Source organism: Megascapheus bottae, chromosome 4 (genome assembly GCF_031878675.1).
Source record: "Megascapheus bottae isolate mThoBot1 chromosome 4, mThoBot2.hap1, whole genome shotgun sequence".
NCBI classification, from domain to species: domain Eukaryota; kingdom Metazoa; phylum Chordata; class Mammalia; order Rodentia; family Geomyidae; genus Megascapheus; species Megascapheus bottae.
This window is the reverse complement of record NC_143512.1, coordinates 12,858,777-12,881,804: the sequence shown is the minus strand read 5'-3', so window position 1 is coordinate 12,881,804 and position 23,028 is coordinate 12,858,777. Positions and strand designations below refer to the sequence as shown.

The 23,028-nt window shown below is 39.5% G+C and overlaps 1 protein-coding gene across 1 annotated transcript in view; it reads right to left on the bottom strand.

Annotated features, from left to right (window-relative positions):
- The window catches only part of Pfdn1 (prefoldin subunit 1), a 56,788-nt gene extending 34,606 nt beyond the window's left edge, over positions 1–22,182 (bottom strand). The window contains exons 1-3 of the mRNA XM_090331400.1: positions 22,111–22,182; positions 18,432–18,598; positions 2,178–2,262 (exon numbers count right to left, since the gene is read on the bottom strand). Coding sequence (XP_090187526.1) covers positions 2,178–2,262; positions 18,432–18,598; positions 22,111–22,143 — 285 coding nt within the window. The 5' untranslated portion in view covers positions 22,144–22,182. The remainder of the gene's footprint in view (positions 1–2,177; positions 2,263–18,431; positions 18,599–22,110) is intronic.
- Between the last annotated feature and the right edge of the window lie 846 nt (positions 22,183–23,028).

Genomic DNA, 23,028 nt, shown 5'->3' with positions numbered 1-23,028 from the left:
ACAAAGAAGCCAGAAGTGGTGCTGAGGCTCAAGTGGTAGAGCTCTAGCCTTGAGAAAGTCCAAGGACAGTGCTCAGGCCCTGAACTCAAGCCCAGGACTGGCAAAAAAAAAAAAAAAAAAAAGAAACGTGCTCTCGACTTATGTACCTGTAACCTGTTTGTACAACACCTTTATAACAATGAAGATAAAGGGTATAGTAGCCAGGCCAGGTGGCTCACACCTATAATCCCAGCTACTCAGGAGGCTGATATCTGAGGATCACGATTCAAAGCCAGCCAGGCTCTAAGGTACATGAGACCCTTATCTCCAATTAATCACTAGAAAATGGGAAGTGGGCCTGTGGCTCAGGGATAGGGCCATAGCCTGGAGGTGAAGAGCTCAGGGACAATGTCCAGGCCCTAAATTCAAGCTCCATGACTGAGGAAAGAAAAAAGGGGGGGGGGGAGGAAAAGAAAAGGAGCATGGTTAAGTTGTATATGCTGATACACAAGTTGCAGAAAGTTATACAGAGATCTAGCTAAGATAACTAAGCAACAGATTTTCAATGGAGACAAAATAGCTTTTCTATTGAAGTACATGCCATCTATGAAGTCAACTGCCTGATGGCAAAGCTTCAAACGACAGGCTGAATCTCATATTAGGGGCTAATGCAGCTGGTCACTTAAAATTGAAACCCATGTTCACTGAAAATTCTTGGGGCCTTGAGAATCAGACCAGATTTACTCTCACTGGGACCTATGGGACAATACCTACTTGGCAGCATCGTACTGCTCCAACAAACTTTACTGAAAATGTTAAGCCCACTTCTGAGACCTAGTAATGAATGCCTGGTCTGGAAAGAGGGGTTTTTTGGTTTGTTTTCATTGTTTTTTGTTGTTGTTTTTGCCAGTCCTGGGGCTTGAATTCAGGGCCTGGACACTGTCCCTGGGCTTGAATTCGGGGCCTGGACACTGTCCTTGGGCTTTCTCAAAGCTAGCACTCTACCAGTTGGGCCACAGTACCACTGCCAGCTTTTTCTGTGTGTGTGGTACAGAGAAAACAAACTCATGGCTTCTTGCATGATGGGCAAGCACTCTACCACTAGGCCATGCTCCCAGCCAACCCACCCTCTGACTTTTTTTTAACTATCTTCTATCAGCTTAAATATATTTTCTTCATTAGAGTACAATACTTTAGACAGTTAATTTAGTCACTGCTCATTAAGTCCTCAAACAGAACTAGCTCTTGTCAGCAAGTCTAGGCCTCAAACTTAATCTTGATTAAAGAAGTTATAATAACTCTATTTCTATCACCCAACTCACTCTAAAGCCACCTAGCACAATCTACTCACCAAACCCATTTTTGGGGATTGAAGAACCTACTAAAATTAAGAAAAGTTGAAAATTGGGGCCAGGAGTTTGGCCTAGTGGTATAGTGCTTGCCTAGCATGCACCAAGAGCCGGGTTCGATTCCTCGGTACCACATACACAGGAAAAAGCCGGAAGTGGTGCTGAGGCTCAAGTGGTAGAGCGCTAGCCTTGAGAAATCCCAAGGACAGAGCTCAGTCCCTGAGCACAAGCCCAGGACTGGCAAAAAAAATAAGTTGAAAATTAAGCAACCACTGTGGTGTTTATGCACTGCTTTATTTTTTTTTCAATTTTTAATTTTTTGGGGGGTGGGGTGGGTCACAGGGCTTGAACTCTCAGCCTAGGCATTGTCCCTGAGCTCTTGAGGTTACAGCTCTACCCTTAGAGCCATATTCCCACTTCTTGTTTTCTAGTAATTAATTGAAGAGTCTAATGTTCTATAGTGCCTTGGCTGGCTTGAACTGTTGATTCTCAGATCTCAGCCTCCTGAGTAGCTAGGATTATTGGCATGAGCCACTGCAGCAGGCTTCTTTTTATACTTTTTTAGAAATAGACTTGTCTATGAAAAAGACAATGACGAAAATACATTCGGATTAACAGCATCCTATCTTTAAAACTGTCCACTGTCCCAAAAGGGTTTATTTTTTGTTTTGTCTCTACACTCCTATGAAATATTACTAGTTGGTTCTAGTACTATTAGACAAAACAAAAACTACAACATGAACCTTTTCAGAAACACATGAACCATTCAGAAAGATTTTCATTTAATGTGACAAGATTATTCATTTTTCTTAAAGCTGGCTGCTACTGGCAATATTCACCCAAACCTACCTCTAGTTCTTTAATTTTTTCTTCTGCTATTTTCTGTTTCTCTAACAGCTGGTTGTGAATTACCTCCTTGGATTGAAGAATAAACCTATAAAACAAAGTTGAAAATTAAGCTACACATTTATCAGTAGGTATATACTATAAACTTCACTCAGAAAATTAACATCTCAACTTAGGTTAAAAAAAAAAATAACACTGTTAATGTAAAAAACATAGGAAAGGGCTGGGAGTTTGGCCTAGTGGTTAAAGTGCTTGCCTAGCATGCACAAAGGCCTGGGTTCGATTCCTTGGTACCACATACATAGAAAAAAGCCGGAAGTGGTGCTGAGGCTCAAGTGGCAGAGCTCTAACCTTGAGAAAGCCCAAGGACAATGCTCAGGCCCTGAGCTCAAGCCCAGGACTGGCAAAAAAAAATTAAAAAAAAACCATAGGAAACCACTACAGTCTGTAAGCCTTCTTTGTAGAAAATAACTTCAAAGTACTTTCTACTTTCTTATTAAAGAAGGAAACCAGCTGGAGCAGTGGCTCATGCCTATAATCCTAGCTACTCAGGAGGGTGAGATATGAGAATCAAGGTTCAAAGCCAGCCCAGGAAACTAAAGAACATGAGACCCTTATCTCCAATTAACCACTAGAAAACCAGAAGTGGTGCTGTGGCTCAGAGGTAGGGTGGAAGCCTAGAGCTGAAGAGCTCAGGGACAAAAAAAAAAAAAAAAAGGAAACCAGGCTTCAGGTAGATTCATTAAAAAATAAAGTCATGGGCTGGGCTGGGCGTTTGGCCTAGTGGTAGAGTGCTTTGCCTAGCATGCACGAAGACCCAGCACCACATACATAGAAAAAAGCCGGAAGTGGTGCTGAGGCTCAAGTGGTAGAGCTCTAGCCTTGAGAAAGTCCAAGAACAGGGCTCAGACCCTGAGCTCAAGCCCAGGACTGGCAAAAAAAATAAAAGCCAAAAAAAAAAAAAAATCTATAATTTTCTTCAATTATCTAACTTAACTTTTTTTATTCAGATTTTTCTAAATAGTATTTGTAAATTGATCCTTTCTTTTTTTTTTTTAAGCTTTTTTGGTAACAGCAGTTAACTCATGACCTTTGAAAGTTACAATCAAGTACTGTGTTAGGATCAATGCCTTAGTCTTTATATGAGCTCCTCACACAAAAGTCACTGTATAAGCCTATTATTATTATTTCCAGAGTGTGTAATATCTCTGAAAAGCTCAAAATGCACAAGAGGAAAATTTCACTTTTCCATTTTATAATCATGAACATTATTTACCAGATGAAGGGAGAAATATTGAGGAAGCTTTAAAAATTAACACTGAATCTGTTCTGAGGCTTTTATGTTAGTAACTCTGCTGCAGGAAATGGGAGAACAAACTGTTTTATTGTTTCAAATAAATGAACTAAAATATTTCCTTTCTACTAGAACCAAGGGAAAACTCCAATTATTTAGACCTTTCAGGACTATCTAACTAGGCCAAAAAAAATCTCAAGTAAAAATTATCATTAATCAAGCAGATTATTCCTTCTCTTTGCAGTAGAATTCAACAGCAGAAAACTAAATATATCACTTAACAAGAAAGCATGTTTAAAGTAGCAACATGCAATTTCTTCTCTCTACCCAACAGAAACAGCAGTGCACCCAAGTGGTCTCTCACCAAAAGGATCTGTTACCATAAAATACAAGCAAAAAGAGACCAAAAAGAGCAAGCTATGTTCGGAGACCTAAGTGGAAACTTCCTTCTTCATGAATACACTTTGTCATATCCATTAATACTATCTGATAAACTTCTCTATTTTTTCCTTTTTTAAATTTTAAATTTTGTCAAGATAAAGTATTGAGGGGTTACAGATACATTCATCAGGTAATGGGTGCATTACTTTTCGAACCTTGATAACCCTCCTCAAAACTTCTCTTTTCATCCCATGAATTATTGAACTACACTTCTGATGTGGCCAGCCAAGATAATTTAGCTGATGATCTTAATCTTTGGTAGTAACTTTAACTTTTGTTAAGAACCTTATATAGGCATTATATACTAGATAGATTGCCCATATTGCAAAATATTGATTAAATCTGTGTCTTTTCCTACATACAACCTTTTAGGTCAAAAATGTTCCTACATAGTGGTTCTAAGAGACAAAGTACTATTCTGGAAAAGATTGTGGTGCACAAAATAGTTTTCTCAGTACTAAGCCACGCCAGATTTGAGAAGGGTTGTTTTTCAACTGTAATAGGTCTCAATGACACCATGTAAAAAACATTATGTAAAAAACATTATAAAACAAGGTCCAAGAGCTGCCAAATTATATCATTACATGTACAATTTTATTAAGAAGCCTTTTAGTCAGAGAAGCAATTTCCAAAGTGAAATATACTTTTTAAATAGCATTGATTGCTGGCTATTAAGTAGTATCCTCAAATAATAGGTTATCAGACATCATGTTAATTAGCATCTTAAGAAAATTTCAAAGCTAAGATTAGAGGTCAAATCATTACTATGTGTCCATTAAAAAGAAAGTATTTGAACAGATACTAAATCCCTTGAGCAGAAAATAAAATTACTAGAAAGCAAGAACACTCAACAACAAAAACATGTTTTTCCATGGCCACACATCCCTTAGGTAACTACGTTGGATTGTGCCAACTTCAAAGGTCAGAGGCTGGCCAACCTACTACTATAAGCTTAAAACATCTCAGCTATTAAAGTTAAAAAAAAACAAGGATGAGTACCATTGTGTAACCACAAATGTTTACCTCAAAAAATAGTTACATAATCAAAATTCAAAGACATTTATGTAAAATTTGGTAAGGTCTGTCAGGTGTGGTGGTTCATGCCTGTAATCCTAGCTACTCAGGAGGCTGAGATCTGAGGATCAAGGTTCAAAGCCATCCCGGGCACAAAAGGACCTGAGACTCTTACCTCCAATTAACTTCTAGAAAACAGGAAAAAAGGTTAGGTCCTCACTAAGAAAAATATTATACAGATTTTAAGAGCTGCAAGAAGTATCATTTGTTGTTTAAAAATGCAGTAAATTGGGCAAGTAAGTTTGGCCTAGAGGTCGAGTGCTTCCTAGCATACACAAGATCTTGGGTTTGATTCCTTGGTTACCACATAACCAGAAAAAGCTGGACGTGATGTTGTGGCTCAAGTGATAGAACATTAGCCTTGAGAAAGCTCAAGGACAGCACCCTAAGTTCAAGCGCCAGAACTGGCCAAAAAAACTAGTAAATTATAAGATACTATCTGCAGAGAATGCAATCTTAACATAAAAGAATATTAGATACAGTATTTCTCAACTTAGCAAGTCTTACAGAGACACTGACTGATTATGAACAAGGAACAAAATGGAAGATTCTGTAGTTCAAAATGTACCACGATGGAAAAATGAATTAAGAGTATTCTCGAGTATCAAGTGGAATGCACGTGTGCTTAATAGCCAGGACTACATAACCAAGATTAGAATCATTACTCTGTAAAAGACCTCCATTTGCACCTTAAATTCATGTTCGATGGTCCTGTATTGTCAACCCTCAAAACCTTGACTTCATTTTTTTGTAATTGTGCTATCTGAAAGATATACTGCTGTGATGGCTTTTAGATTTTATGTATAAAACATTAGAAGCTATGTTCTGCATCACCCTGCAAGAGAGTATTTGCCTTCTACATACTGGAACTCAGTGCTTTGCATTCTCATAAGGCTTTCTTGCTCGCCATTGGTCATCTATCACTTGAATCCTGAATTCAGCAGTTGTTTGCTAGTTAGTTGGTGAGAGTCTCCTGGACTTTTCTGCCCAAGCCGTCTTTAAAGCAAGATCCTCTGCTCTCAGCTTCCTAAGTAGCTAAGACTAATGACATCAGCCATCAGACCTCACTTTCTTTTAAATCACCATAAATTAAAAGTGATGTTCAGCCAGGCACCAGTGGCCCATGTCTGTAATCCTAGCTACTCAGGAGGCTGAGATCTGGGGATCAAGGTTCAAAGCCAGCCAGGCAATAAAGTTCATAAGACTTGTATCTCGAATTTAACTTCCAGAAAACAGGAAGTAGGAATGTAGCTCATGTGGTAGAGCACTAACCTTGAGCTGTAGAGCTCAGGAACAGCAACCAGGCCCAGAGTTCAAGCTCCATAACCAGAAAAAAAAAAAAAAAAAGATGTTCATCTGACCCTAAACACGACCCAGAACCAATGGCAATGTTGTCTTTTGTGTGTACTTCAAAAGTATGGTCATCATTGAATGTATATTATTCAGAAAAAGGAAGAAAAAAAATTCTTTTTCTTAGGGCTAAAGTGGCTTAGAGTGACAATCTAGCAAACACAAGACTCTAAGTTCCAACCCAGTACTGTAAAAATATTAAAAAAAAAAAAAACACAGGGGCCAGGAGTTTGGCCTAGTGCAAGAGTGCTTGCCTAGCATGCACAAAAACCCAGGTTTGATTCCTCAGTACCACATACATATAAAAAGCCAGAAGTGGTGCTGTGGCTCAAGTCGTAGAGTATCTAGCCTTGAGAAAGTCCAAGGACAGTGCTCAGTCCCTGAGCTCAATCACACACACACACACACAAATGCTATGATAGTGCATACTGACTGGAAAACTTAAAAGACGATGCCTGCCAACATATTCTAATGGCACATAGGTTTCAGAGCAGCTACAAATGAAGTGACACAAAAAGAATGAGAGTAAGAATGACTAGTCTTGGGCCAGGAGTTTGGCCTAGTGGTAGTTTGCCTAACATGCACAAATACATGTTCAATTCCTCAGTGCTATATATACAGAAAAAGCTGGAAGTGATGCTGGTAACTCAAGTGGTAGAGCTCTAGCCTTGAGAAAGCCCAAGGACAGTGCTCAGGCCCTAAGTTCAAGTCCTAGGACTGCCCCCCCCACAAAAAAAAGAAAGAGAACTAGTCTTGCTCTTTTGCCTCACTCCTCTATCATAACATCTATTTACAGAAGCTGCGCACTGGTAGTTCATGCCTGTAATCCTAGCTACTCAGGAGACTAAGATCTGATATCACAGTTCAAAGTCAGCATGGGCAAGAAAGTCCGTGAGACATCTCTATGAACCACCAGAAAACCGATAGTGAAGCTGTCACTCAAAGTAGTAGAGTACTAGCCTTGAAGAAAAAGAGCTCAGTGACAGACAGTATGCAGGCCCAGAGTTAAAGCTCTATAACCAACAAAAACAAACAAAAAACCCTACTTCTAGATGGGAGGACTATAATTTGAAGCTGGCCAGGAAAAAAGCATAAGACTATACCTGAGAAGCTAACTAAAAAGCAAGCAAAAAGGCTAGGTGCGGTGGCTCATGCCTGTAATCTTAGCTACTCAAACAAACAAAAAAGCAAGAAAAGAACATGTCTACCTTAAGTTTAGTCTTATCTACTTAAAAAGATTTCTTGTGTGCACACTTGAAACCATGAAATCTGAGTTCAGGGCCTGGGCTCTGTCCCTGACCCTCATTTTCCTCAAGTCTGGCACTCCACCTAACTACCACTTGAGCCACAGAGCCACAGAGCCACTTTAGGCTTTTTCTGAGTAGTTTATTGGAGTTAAAAGACTCAGATTTTCTTGCCCTGGCTGGCTTCAAACAGAAATCCTCATCTCTGCCTAGGATTACAGATGAGAGCCAGCCAGCTTAAAGATTTTTTTTTTCTTAGTAGGTCATGGAGCTTGAACACTGGGCCTGGGCACTGTCCCCGAGGTTGTTTACTGAAGGATAATACTCTACCACTTTGAGCCACAGTTCCACTTAGAATTTTCTGCTGGTTCATTGGAGATCATAGTCTCACAAGAAGACTTTCCTGCCCAGGCTAGCTTTGAACTATGATTCTCAGATCTCAGCTTCCTGAGTAGCTAGGATTATAGTGCGAGCCACCAGCACAAAGCTAGATACAGATAAACATATAAATATACTTTTTTTTTTTTTGCCAGTCCTGGGGCTTGAACTTAGGGACTATCCTTAGGCACTTTTTGCTCAAGGCTCGTACTCTGCCACTTAAGCCACAGCAGTACTTTCAGCTTTGTGTATGTGGTACTGAGGAATAGAACCCTGAGCCTCAGACATGCTAGGCAAACACTATGCCACTAGGCCACACTCCTAGTCCTAACGCTATATTTTTAATACTAGTTTCTGCTATTGGGCCAATTTTATAATCAGAATATTTTATATTCTCTTTTCAAAGCCTAAATGATAGTGTCTTTCAAGTAATCTAGCTATTTCTAGGATAATTTTCCCTCAAAACAAGAATTTATAAGTTATGTCCTGGACAATGAAATATTCTCTCAGATATACCCATTCAAACCTAAATTCTAAAAATAAAATGAATATACATTCTTCAAAAGGCATAGGCAAAACTGGTACATGAAACCTACTACAACTCTTAATTATTCCATCAGGGTAATAGTTATTTGCAGATCCCAGAAATTTTTTTTTCTTTTTTTTTTTTTTTTTTTTTTTTTTGCCAGTCCTGGGCTTGAGCTCAGGGCCTGAGCACTGTCCTTGGACTTTCTCAAGGCTAGAGCTCTACCACTTTAGCCTCAGCAACACGTCCGGCTTTTTTCTTTGTATGTGGTACCAAGGAATTGAACCTGGGTCTTCGTGCATGCTAGGCAAGCACTCTACCACTAGGCCAAATTCCCGGCCCCGCCAGAAATTTTTTTAGACATTTTTGTTTGGCTGGCTAAATTTTTTTGAGAAAAGGTCTTATGATGTAGCTCCAGACTGGCCTAGAACTCATGTTCCTCGTGTCTCTGGTTCCTAAGTGCTGACACCTTATTCATTCATTCCAGAGACAGGGTCTCCCTACGTAGCCCAAGCTAGCTTCAAATTCTCCATTCTCTTGTTTCATCCTCCCTCCCCAAGTATACTATAATTATAAGAGGCAGCCACCACAGTAATAGCTCCCAGCAATTTTTTTTGGGGGGGGTGCCAGTACTGGGGTTTTAATTCAAGGCGAAGGCAATACTCCTTAGCTTTTTTTGTTCAAGGCTAGTGTTCTACTACTTGAGCCACACCTACCCTTCCAGCTTTTGAGTACTTAGAAGTAACAGTCCCGTGAACTTTCCTGCTAGGGCTGTCTTCGAACCCTGACCCTCATATCTCAACCTCCTGAGTGGCTAGCATTACAGGTATGGACCACTGGAACCCTGCCCAGCAGTTTTTCGTGCAAGAAAAAGAAAAGACCACTAACAATTCATTACCAACTATGTGTTCACATATATAGACTACCTTGGTCAGTATTTTTCTGAACTCCTTTTCCAACATTTCATTAAGCAGATTATATTCCTTGATAGGAACAATTCAGTCATCTCACTCTGATTAGACAGTAGGTTGTTCCTAAATTTGCCACTATGAGATAAGCAGCAGTTAAAAATCAGAAAATTCTTGGTACTGCTTAAAACTATTTCCTTTTTAGACAAATTCAGCCAGAATTCATTCAGTTATAGCACAGAATTCCTCAGTAACAAAACACAGTTCAGACTCCTGCTATATTCATTTTTATTTACATAAGAAAAGCAAGAAAGGGTGTCCATAAGATTCCATTTCCAAAAGAACTAGCAAAAAGACAGGCTGGAGATGTGGCTTAAGTGGTAGAGTGCAACTGATCAAACAAGGTGAAAAGCTCTAAAAACCCGTACAAAGGGCCAGGAGTGTAGCCTAGTGGTAGAGTGCTTGCCTACCCCTGGGTTCAATTTCTCAGTACCACATACACAGAAAAAACCAGAAGTGGTGCTGTGGCTCAAGTGGCAGAGTGCAGCCTTGAGCAAAAAGTGTCCAAGGACAGTGCCCAGGTCCTGGGTTCAAGCTCCAGGACTGGCAAAAAATAAATAAAGAAAGAAAAAACCAAACCAGGGCTGGGACGTAGGTCTAGGGGCAGAATGCTTACCTAGCATGCACTAAGACCAGGGTTCAATTCCTCGGTACCACATACATAGAAAAAAGCCAGAAGTGGTGCTGAGAGCTCAAGTGGTAGAGTTCTAGCCTTGAGAAAGTCCAAGGACGGTGCTCAGGCCTTGAGCTCACCCCCAGGACTGGGGAAAAAATAAAAAACAACACATAATACAACTAGTACTGGCAAGAAACAAACAGGGCTTTTGTTGTTTTTGTTTGTTTGTTTTGGGTTTGTTTTTTTTTGTTCCAGTCCTGGGACTTGAGCTCAGGGCCGCAGTACTGTCCTTGGGCTTTCTCAAGGCTAACATTCTATCACTTGAGCCACAGCACCACTTCCAGCTTTTTCTTTTTAATTGTATTTTACTGTCAGGATAAAGTACAGAGGGGTTGCAGTTACATTCATTAGGTAATGGGTGCATTACTTCTCAAACCTTGATACCTCTTCTCATAACTTTCAGCTTTTTCTATGTATTAGTACCGAGGAATTGAACCCAGGTAGATTCAATGGTGGATTTTTTTTTTTGCAGGGGCGGGGGAGAGGGGGTGTTTATGGCCTGTCCTGAGAATGCTGTCCCAGAGATTTTTTTACTCAGGGCTAGGAATGCTCTGCCACTTTGAGCACAGCGCCACTTCGGGATGAAGAGTCTCAGAGACTTTCCTGCCTAGGCTGGCTTCAAACTGAAATCCACAGATCTCACCCTCCTGAATAGCTAGGATTACAGGTATGAGCCACCAGTGCTTGGCTAGAGTTGTTTTGTTTTTTTTAAATGTCAGTCTTCCAGATAACTGAATCACTATCCTTATTTTTTTAAACCAAGTTTAAAGACTAAAGTTAACTCCATACATAACAAGGGCATAAAAATAATTTAGCATATTTGTACTCTCCAAAATAAACTTCTTATTTAACAATAGGCTCTAACACATTTTTCACAATTTCCTATGTTTGAGTGAGAATGTTGAGAGTCTGGGAACCATGGGAAGAGAAGAAAGAAAAGAAGTATTAAAGTACTCTCTGCAGATACTTCAATATGTAAGTCTTACAAAAATGTTTGTTGACCACTCCTGGCCTAAAAACAGTGATGTCATTGTAGACAGGAAGAACAGAGGTGTAATGAACATCAAGTGTTTAAAGCACTGACATCTTAAGTATATTAAGAACATTACTCAAAGATCTCCCCCAGAATACTCAATCTATGCAAGAGAAGAGTGTGCTTTTCTGGGTTTATATATATATTCCATGTCAATAAAACTAGTCATTTTTCCCTGCACAACAGGAGAATTCCCCCCACCCCTTGAAACCCTGAGCAATGAAAGCCTTGACTTTAAATGGCTCTGCATAAAAATCTAAGGAGTCAGGCACAGTGGCTCATGCCTGTAATCCTAGCCACTCAGGAGGCTGAGATCTGAGGATCATGGTTCAAAGCCAGTCCAGGCACTACAAAGCCTGTGAGAGTCTTATCTCCAATTAATCACTAGAAAATCAGAAGTGGCACTGTGGCTCAAGGGGCAGGGCAGTAGTCTTAAGCTAAAGAGCTCAGGGACAACGCCCAGGCCAAGACGTAGGGCAGTATAGTAGCTTTGAGCTGAAGAGCTTAGAGACAGTGCCCAGGCCCAGAGCTCAAGTCCCACAACCGTCACAAAAAAAAAATCTACAAAGGACAGGTCATGTTCTCTAAGTTTCTGAATGCCAAGAACTTTCCTTCTTTAAAAAAAAAAAAAAAGAGGGGTGGGGGCAAGAACATGGCCTAGTGGTAGAGTGCTTGCCTAGTATACACAAAGACCCAGGTTTGATTCCTTGGTACCACATACACAGAAAAAGCTGTAAGTGGTGCTGTGGCTCAAGTGGTAGAACTCTGGCCTTGAAAAAGCCAAAGGACAGTGCTCAGGACCCAGCACTGGCAAAAAAAAAGGGGGGGGGGGTTGGGAATGTGGCTTAGTGGTTAAATGCTTGCCTAGCAAGCACTGGGTTCCATTTCTCAGTACCGTATGAAGAGAAAAAGCTGGAAGTAGTGCTGTGGCTCAAGAGGTAGAGTGTAAGCCTTTAGCAAAAGAAGATCAAGGACAGTGTCCAGCCCTTGAGTTCAAGCCCCAGGACTTGTTTCTTAAAAAAAAAAAAAGCTAAAAGAAAAAAACAAAAAACTTCATTAGGTTCTTAAAATCAAAAATGTTTACTGCTTTCTTAACCTTCTGTTGAAAGCACCAAAATAAAAAACTAAACTTTATGCTGCTGCTTTCACCAGAATTATTTTTACTATATTATCAACAGCATTTATCAAAAAATAAAAATATTTTCTATATTTTAAATTTATATTTTCCAAGCTCAGAATAAAACAATTAAGAAATTGCTTTAAAATGTGTTTTATAGCTACATGAAATTATGAAAGAGCTGTAAAGTAGTCATGCTGCCTTTACTGAATGTCACAACTCAAATTACAGTTCAATACTAACAAATGAGACTACCACAAAACCGATTAATAATGTTAAATGCAGTTCAATCGTGATATCATTAAATCTCAATTTTTACACCCAAAATGCTTAACTGTCTAAATTTTTTTAAATCTTTTACCTATCAGAAATATACATAGTACTTCACTTTCTACCTGTGCTGCATTTATCTCAAGTATTTGCCACTGGATCTTTCAACCAGCAGGCATAAACCATTAAATTACTTCAACATGTAGAAATAGCAACACTGCTCCCAAACAGCAATTTCTGCATTGCTAGACACTTATCTAGTTGGTAGATTTATACCATTGTTCATTCTTAGTTCCTTAAATGTAAAAAATACCCACAGAATGGTAGCATACCTCTAAATTAGTTTAAATATGACACAAAGTTATTTTTAGTTAGGTTCCAAGTTTTAAAAAGGCACTCATTCTTCTCAAAGGCTAATCTACTCAAGTTCCTTCTACATTTAAATAAATAAAAGACCAATTTATCTCGTGGAAATTTTCATAATACCCAAATAAAAAGTGTGTTAGAATACTAGTCTTCACATCAAATCGGGGATGGGATCTTGTCTACTGTTAATAAAAAGAAGTTTGACATTTATTCTCATGATTGTCCCCTGAAACACTAGCATGATTAAATGTCACTTTATGTGCACTTCCAAACATAATTCTTGCAAAAAAAAAAAAATCAACACATTTCTTAAAAAGTCATCTTGGGGGCTAAGAGTTTGGCCTAGTGGTAGAGTGTTTGCCTAGCATGCATGAAGACCTAGGTTCAATTCCTTGGTACCACATACATAGAAAAAAGCCAGAAATGGCACTGAAGCTCAAGTGGAAGAGCTCTAGCCTTAAGAAATTCTAAGGACAGTGCTCAGGCCCTGAGCTCAAGCCCAGGACTGGCAAAAAATAAAAAAATAAAAAAAAAAAAAGGTCATCTTGCACTACACAAAGAAAAAAGGAAAACTGCCCTTAAAAAAAATATAAATAAGTTCTTATTTATGAAAAAAATACTAGAAATATTCACAACATGTTGATTCAAATCTGTATTGCCTCTTTGCATGTTAGAAAGATGCAAAGACAAACACTTCCAAATATTCAGACAGACCATCCCACAGTTGTAACTTTCATCATAGTTCTCAAAGCAGTAGGGTGAGGTCAGCTCACAAACAGCTTAAGTAGCAAAACTAGAAATTGGTGGTAGTAGTATCAGGCTACATAACAGCCTCTCCAAAGAATATGAAGTAAGAGAACTAAAATGTGCTGGCAACATGCCAAAAGACTGGATGGGACTATAGCTTTGAGCAATGAATGTTCAGGTCTTATAGTATATACCAATTCATCTCTGACCCTCTTGCTTGACTTCCTTATTTGAAATCAAAAATAGGTAACTGTGTTCGATTTCTCAGTACCACAAACATAGAAAAAACTGGAAGTGGTGCTGTGGATCAAGTGGCAGAGTGCTAGCCTTGAGAAAATCCCAAAGACAGTACTCAGGCTCTGAGTTCAAAAACAGCTAACCAAAAAAGAAAGAGAACTGTAAGAAGTCTTCAACACTAACAAACTTCTCCTCCTTAGAAGCTTGAAGGAAGGGTATCTGAACTTGCAATAGTCTTAAACCAAATGCATACTCTAAGAAGAAAAATATAACTTTATCCTAAATGAAGACAGGAAATGTAAAAATGATACCATTATATTGAAATTATTTTGTACAGACTAGTCTTGAATCTCCAAGAATTAGGCTACCTTCAGCATAACTGCAAGTGTGGAGTTTCTTTGTTGTCAGTTCTGACTATTGCTGCAACTGGCTGGCATTTAGAATTAGTCTAGTCATTCTCAACAGATCTAAGAAACAACTATAATCTTGTCACATTAATCCTGTGAGATCAAAGACAATTTTGGTAAGAAATAATTTCTTTGACCTTAGTAGAAAAATATTATTTTTATAATTTCACTTTCACTAAATCATACATCAAAACAAAATGGATGAGCACTAATTCTTAAATTAGACACTTTATACATCTTTTTTGTCAGTTGCAGGACTTGAACTCTGAGCCTGGGCATTGTCCCTGAGCTCTTCAGCTCAAGGCTACCACCTTAACCCTTGAGCCACAGCATCACTTCCGGTCTTCTGGTGGTTAACTGGAGATAAGAGTCTCACAGACCTTTTAGTGCCTGGCTGGCTTTGAACCGTAATCCTCAGATCTCAGCCTCCTGAGTAGCTAGGATTACAGGCATGAGCCACTGGTCCCTACTTACTTTATACATCTTTTTCTCAAAGAACCTAAAGAAAATTATTGTTTTAGGTAAGACTAAGCAGATTCAACTCAAACCAAAACAAATCTACTGAACATCTTTTTTTTGGCCAGTCCTGGGGCTTGAACTAAGGGCCTGAGCACTGTCCTTGAGCTTTCTCAAGGCTTGTGCTCTACCACTTGAGCCACAGCATCATTTCTGGCTTTTTCTATGTATGTGGTACCAAGGAATCGAATCTGGGTTTTCATGCATACTAGTAGTCAAGCACTCTACCACTAGGCCAGACTCCCAGCCCCTGAACATCTCTTTTATGCCTTACATTATACCAACAAATGAGAAAAGTAGCTGGTGTCACAGGCTCATGTCTGTAATCCTAGTTTCTCAAGAGGCTGGGATCTGAGGATCACTGTACAAAACCAGCCCCAGCACTAAAGTCCTTGAGACTCTCATCTTCAATTAATCACAAAAAAAAAAAAAAAAAAATTGGGTAGAACACTAGCCTTGAGTTGAAGAGCTCAGGGACAGTGCCCAGGCCCAGAGTCCAAGCTCCACAACTGAAGGAAAAAAAAACAAAAACAGGAAACTAAGATAATATGTGTACATCATTTCAGAGTGATGATCTAGGTGGAGAGCACTACTGCAGTGCTCTACAGGCTATAGAAACAAAAGCCCTATTATCACCCAGAAAAGATTGTGTAACTCTGCTACAATGGCTACACAAATCTTCAGAGGCATTTTAAGATTGAGCTGTATTTTTAAGGATGAGAATTTCACAGGGGAAAAACAAAAATTACTGTAGACCAATGATAGCATGAGAAAAGGCAAAGAAACCACAAAAATACGACATGTTTGTGCAAAGTAAATGTATTCTTCTACACATCAGTCATCAAGAAGAGCATGTTTGGGCCGGGAGTTTGGCCTAGTGGTAGAGTGCTTGCCTAGCATGCACAAAGACCCAGGTTCGATTCCTCGGTACCACAGACATAGCAAAAAGCCAGAAGTGGTGCTGAGGCTCAAGTGGTAGAGTGCTAGCCTTGAGAAAGTCCAAGGACAGTGCTCAAGCCCTGAGCTCAAGCCCAGGACTGGCAAAAAAAAAAAAAGAAGAGCATGTTTAAAGTACATATGAAACCCCAAAATCTCAACACATGACTAAACCACAAGAAAAGAAGAAAATATATATGCTATCCTAAGTCTGCCAATAAAAAGTGGTTGGACCTGAGGTTAGCTAGATTATGAATAACCATACAAGGCTTACAAGTTTAGACTTTTTAAGAATTTATGAGGTATGTTGACATGACCAATTCTGGCAAGTGTAAAGAATGGGTACAAACAGAAGGCAAGAAAAACAGTTAAGAGCTATTGTGTTGGTTAAGAAATGAGGCCTTAATTTCAGAAACATAAAAATCTATTGTAGGTGCTAAAATAAAGCGTTTTATCTTTTTTGTAAACAAAAATTTAGGGAAATTTAATATTATAATCAGAATTCCCAAGCAATATTCAAAAAAGAAGACAATTTAAGGCAAAGACAATATTAAAGTAGTGAATCACAATGATATCCAAGATTACTCAAGACCATAAACTCAGAAATAGATATTTCAGGTTTGGCATCAAGAAAAAGAACATCCTCATGACCAGACTAATACTCAGCAAGTCTTTTCTTCCTCTCAGGGCACTAATACTCTAGCCAAATAACAAACGCTATTCACCTTACATGCCCTTACAATGTAGGGTCAAACTCATACTTCTAGTGCAAAGAAAAAGGCACAAAAATTTAAAAGCCGAAACATTTGAAACTATACATTTCTCTTAAGAATGCAATCTACACAGAATATTCTGAAAGTAATGTCACTATCATTAATTCATATCTGAGCCTTTAATCACTACAATTATTTGCATAGAATACAACCTATCTATAGTGCTTCAGGCAATATGCAAAAAAAATTTGAACTCTTCCATGACTTCTGCAAAATGTTTAATAAGTGAAATTATTATAACTAAAAATGAACACTTTACTGTAACTCAAAAGGCCAAACACAGTAAAAGAGATTCTTTAGCTGTAACAAACAATGGCTTGTATAATGACATGAAATCTAAGCACACAATGTTAACAGCATGCTAGAAAAGCTGCCTTGCTACTTAACAGCTAAGGATATTGGCCGGGAGTTTGGCTGAGGGGTAGAATGCTTGCCTAGCATGCATGAAGACCGGGGTTTGGCTCCTCGGTACCACATATGTAGAAAAAAGCCAGAAGTGGTGCTGAGGCTCAAATGGTAGAGCTCTAGCCTTGAGAAAGTCCAAGGACAGTGCTGAGGCCCTGAGCTCAAGTCAAGTCTGGCAAAAAAAAAAAAAAAAAACACCTAAAGATATTGACATTAAGGATAAAATTATCCTGTATTGAATGCAAACAATGCACTTCATATTACATACATATATAATCAAGCACTCTAATTTCTCATCCTAAATTTTGTACTATTTAAAAACTAACAAGATTAAATTCTCTTAAAATAAGACAAAATGAAAAATATAAACTCAAGAGATACAATTTATAAATGACATGCTGTTCATTCTCAAAAAGCAAATCAGGGGCTGGGAGCTTGGCCTAGTGGTAGAGTGCTTGCCTAGCATGCACGAAGATCCGGGTTCGATTCCTCAGTACCACATATGTAGAAAAAAGCTGGAAGTGGTGCTGAGGCTCAAGTGGTAGAGCTCTAACCTTGAGAAAGTCCAAGGACAGTGCTCAGGCCCTGAGCTCAAGCCCAGGACTGGCCAAAAAAGAAGGCAAATCAGATCAACAATATATCATAATCTTAGGCAAAACTGATTGATTAGTCATGAGCAGGGTCTACTGCTCATAATATCATTCTATAGTCATTATTAAATTTTTACAAGTTATGCGTCCTTCATATCAATCACAAGTCATCCCAAAACTGACGTCAAATTCCACTGTAACTAGAAAACCTAAATAAACTTAAAATAATGGTTCTCTTACTACATAATATCCAAAGACCAAATTCCAGAAAAACCCTTCTCCCCACTTCACCCATTAAAAACAAACAAAAAATCATTCTTCTAGCTCACTCTAATGGAATGTGACCTGTACTTAAGAGCTTTTCCATTCTTCATCTTCTTCTTAAAGAATACAAAGCAAACCTACCCTCTCTCACAAAGATATTATGTTGAGAGAAAAAAGTTGAATGTTAAATGGTTAATTAGAACAAAAGGCAAGTTAGTTTACCAAATTTCTCACATGGAAATTGTTCTAGTAGAATGAGAATACCTAAATGGTAAATTAATCTTTATTTTCATTTTACATTTGGGTCAATAAATTTTCACATACAAAATTACAATATATCCCCATTAAAAAAATCACACATTTAAGTACCTCACTGTAGAGAGAATAAGAAATGTACTTCAAAGTATAAATTCAAACATTTAATAATATCTTTCTGAAATGGTTTTCATTTTTTTAGAAAAGGTGTTTCGTTAGATGATTTTGAAGGTTATTTCTGACACATTAACACAAGTTTGAAAATGAACCAATTTCTGAACAGGAACTCCTCTGCACAACTAAAAAAAATTTTAACAAGCAAAAAAGGAAATTTGATTATTTCAGATAAATGTTCTCAAGATAATACCATTAAGAATATATTTTACTTACATTCTTCCTATGCCTTCATACATGTTAGTTTCATCTACCAAAGTCATAATCTCTGTATCTGTAAGATGTGCATGCTTTTTTGTTCTGTTTAGCTGTTCAATCTGTATGTCTGCAAGCTTCACCTTCTGTTGAGTGTCAATAACTTTGGCCTGGAGTTCTGTGAAGGCCTAGCAAAAACAAATCTTTGATTTAGTAGGTAAAACATCTCAAAGAAAACATTTAGATCAAATCTAAACTTATTAAAACAGAGCCCACTAGCTAGAGACAAAGTTGTGAAATTTACCGATGCAAACATTAATGTTGCTATATAATTGTAATACTATGCTAACTTCTGAATTTATCTTGTCCTCAGAAGATGTAATCAATTTAAGGCAAAGTAAGTGTGCATTAACCAACCATATCAAATAGACAAAAAATAATGAAAGTGGGGCTGGGAGTGTGGCCTAGTGGTAGAGTGCTTGCCTAGCCCTGGGTTCAATTCCTTGGTACCACATACACAGAAAAAGCCAGAAGTAGTGCTGTGGCTCAAGGGTAGAGTGCTATCCTTGAGAAAACTCAAGGAGAGTGCTCAGGCCCTGAGTTCAAGCTCAGGCAAAAATTACATTAATTAATAATAATAATAATGGGGGCCGGGAGTTTGGCCTAGTGGTAGAGTGCTTGCCTAGCATACATGAAGACCCAGGTTCGATTCCTCGGTACCACATACATACAAAAAAGCTGGAAGTGGTGCTGTGGCTCAAGTGATAGAGCTCTAGCCTTGAGAAAAGTCCAAGGACAGTGCTCAGGCCCCGAGTTCAAGCCCCACAATAGGCAAAATAATAATAAAAGCAATAAATTTAACACTCAATGGAGCCTAGAGACTCAAAACAAGAATCATAAAAGAAACTATATTTCAAAGGACTTGCCCGTATTGGTTTGAAATAAGGGGGAACAATGAAGGACATTACATATATATGTATATATATTTGTACATATACACATCTTATTTACTTCTTTCAATAATAGTAAATAAGGGGTAGCAAGTTTTATCACCCACAAGCTACAAATTAACTAAATGAGTTAGAAGATAGAAGTGGCCAGGCACCAGTGGCTTCTGCCTGAAATCCTAGCTACTCAGGTGGCTGAAGTTGGAGGTTCCAAGTCAGCCCAGGCAATTAAGTCCATGAGATTCTTATTTCCAATAAACTTACAAAAAGTCAGAAGTGGAGCTATAACTCAAATGGTAAAGTGCTAGCCTTAGGCAAAACAGCTCCCGGGACAGCACTTAGGGTCTGAATTCAAGTCTCAGGATAAGCACCCAAATAAATAAATAAATCTTTCCAATCTAAATATAAGTATTTGTAAGAGAAAGATAAAAATGAGAAAAAAATGCTAAAGGAATGGCAAAATTACATCATGATCTTCATCTGTACATACCATACCAAATTTGAACCTTGTGTTTACTAACTTGAAGATAAACACAGTGCTTAGAATGACTTTCACTTGCTGCCAAATTCACAGCATAAAAACATTTAGCGTCTGCAGGCTACTAACTTTCATTCTGACTTTGTGCCCATCTACTAGGCAGGTGTCAAAAGTTTATGCTGGGTGCCAGTGGCTCAGACCTGTAGTCCTAAAATACTCGGGAGGCTGAGATCTGAGGATCACAATTCAGTCAGCCCCGCATGAAAAGTCTGAGAACTTGATCTCCAATTAACCACCAGAAAACCAGAAGTTGCACTGTGGCTCAAGTGGTAGAGCACTGCCTTGAGCTCAAGAGCTCAGGAATGGTGCCCAGGCCTAGAGTTAAAGCCCCACATCTGATGGGGGTGGGGGAGAGTTTATTTTGGGGACAGGAGGGTGCAGAAAAAGGGAGAAGGGTGTCAGAAATTTCCTTTTAGTTTTCACACACAAAAGACCTTGTGAAGATATTAGAAGATAAAATTATAAAAGAAAAAAAAAGGTTTTTTTATTTCAATGCATAGAGAGGTTACAGTTATATTGGCCAGATAAGAGTGTGCCATTACTTTTCACACACTGATATCCCCTCTTATGTTTTTGTCCCCATTTCCCTCCCCACACCGAGAAGATAAAACTTTTAAACACATTTTTAATTTGTTGTCAAAACTATTCAATTTTTGCCAGTCCTGGGGCTTGAACTCAGGACCTGAGCACTGTCTTTGGGTTTTCTCAAGGCTAGCACTCTACCACTTGAGTTACAACACCACATCTGGCTTTTCCTGCGCATGTGGTACCAAGGAATCTAATCCAGGGCTTTGTGCATACTAGGCAAGCACTATACTACTAGGCCACACTCCTGGCCCTCAATTATTTTCTGCTTGCACTTGTCTGTTGTCTACCTTTAACAAAAATTCAAATAATACTGGAAAGTAGAGACATCCACAGCTGGATTCCTGTTAATTCTAACTAAACCATGATTTCAATTTCAACTTTTCACAAGAAAAAAAAGGTAAAATTTTAGAATGCACAATTATGTTTTGAAATGTAAAATTCAGGTATTACCTGACAGTATAAAAATACTATTATGGCAAAACACACACACACACACACACACACACACACACATACACACAGCATAAAAGAACATTTTTCTTAAGCTAAATGTACAAGTGCTAGGCTAAAAAACAGGGCTGAAGTGGTAGGGTGCCTTCCTAGCATGCACAGGCCCTGAATTCAAACTCCAGTACAGCCAACTAGCAAGTAAGCCCACAAGTTTCAAGGCAAAAATGGCAAGAACAAGACAAACTCTTACTATTCTCAGAATAGTAGTTTCATTCAGAATGACAGCTTAGCTTTGCGTGTGCGTGTGTAGATTACCATCCTAGGTTGTCCTCAAATTTGCCATTCACCTGCCTTGGCATCCCAGTGGTCAGCTTATTAAGGTATGTATGCCATCATGCCTAGCTCAGCAACCCCCAGTTCTTATGCAAGGTTAGCCAGAAGCAATTACTTCATGATAATGCTCACCTGAAAAGCCTAATTAAAATAACACGTGAAGTGAAACGGGAACATTTGGGATTCTAGCCTCAATCTCTGGCACTTTTCTAACAGTTTCTTTTACCAGAACGGTCGTTTCCCTGCTGTTTACAGTGCTCGTCGGCCTTCGGCGGGAGGGGAGTGGGGGAATGTTGGCAGAAACAACCCTTTTACAAGCAACCGGTTGAAGTAGGAGAGCAATCCAATTTCCTCCTGATACTGACCACATTTGCAAAAGTTTGTTTTTACAAGTCCTTCAAAAGGGGGACGCGGCATTTAATCCCCGATGAAGCCAGTGCCTAACTTTCTGGAGTGTAGACACTGAGCCCTTTCCAGACTTGATATCGAATAAACGGCCTAAAAAACAAACGCCGACTTCAGAGTTGTTTTTTTTTTTTAAAAGCAAAGGAGCCCGACAGTGTTTCGCGGCAGGCTCCACAGGTACCTGAAGCGGGGTGTCTGAAGCGCGGGACGGGAGGACAGCCAGGAAGCAGGCCCGGCACGGGCGAACCCACTCGCCGGGGCCTAGCCGACGCCCACCCAGCTTGAGGAGACCGACGCGCCGCCCGAGGACTCCGGAAACCATGCCCTCCCTCCTCGAGAGCCCTTTCCTTTTTCGAGACACGGGCCTCCTTCAGTATTCTTGCCCACACTCTCTCCTCCTCCACCGAGAAAGCTCTACCTGCTCAAAACCCCTCTTTACCTTCTTCAACTCCAGATCCACGGGGGCCGCCATCTTGACGCACTCTCTGCGCCTGCGCGTTGGGAGAAGCCCGGAAAGTGGAGGGGGCGGGGGGAAGGGCTCGCTTGGAGGGTTTCTGGTCCGCCTTCCTCCTGCGCCTGCGCAGGAGGCGCCTGCGCAGGAGGCGGGCTAAACCGGCTTATTCCCCAAGCAGGGATGGAGAATGGTTTGTTATCAACTCAGCTTGACTTCTCTCTGTAACAAATCAGACCTGCCTGGCTCTTCCAGATAGAAGCTGCAGGTTTCGTGCGTGGCTTTATGCAATTTCACAAAGTTACTGCTGTTGAAGTGGTATGTAGATCAGCTCCACCCCTAATCCACGGTTCAGTACTTCAATAACAGGTACTTAGAGCTGCTTCTGCTGAAAAGTACCGATGGCCTTACTTGGGCATATGAACGAAAAGCGGGAAAAACGTGTCACCACTGCACATATTTTCTACCGGCCTTTGCTCTAAGCTATTCTCTTTACAGTCATTTTGCGGTCACCTTGGAATCCAAGAAAGACCAGGCCTAATAAGGGTAACATAAGGAAGGATGGAGAGGACTGAATTTTTTTCCACAGCCCTGACATTGGTGGCTCATGTTCATAATCATAGCTAGCTACACAAGAGGCTGAGATCTAGAGGAAGGTCGCTCAAAGCCAAGCAAGACAGAAAAGTCCCTGAGATTGTCTCCAAAGTTACCAACCAAAAACCAAAACAAGACGGGAGGCATGGCTCAAGTGGTAGTGCACCAGCCAAGCAAGCAAGCTGAGCAAAGGTGAGGTCAGACCAAGTAGTCCCTCTCCTCCCTCCCCCTCTAAAAAGTAATTCCTCTTCAGTATAGACCACCCACTAGGCAGCAACAAAATTACTTCACTCAACCAACTGATAGCAGCTG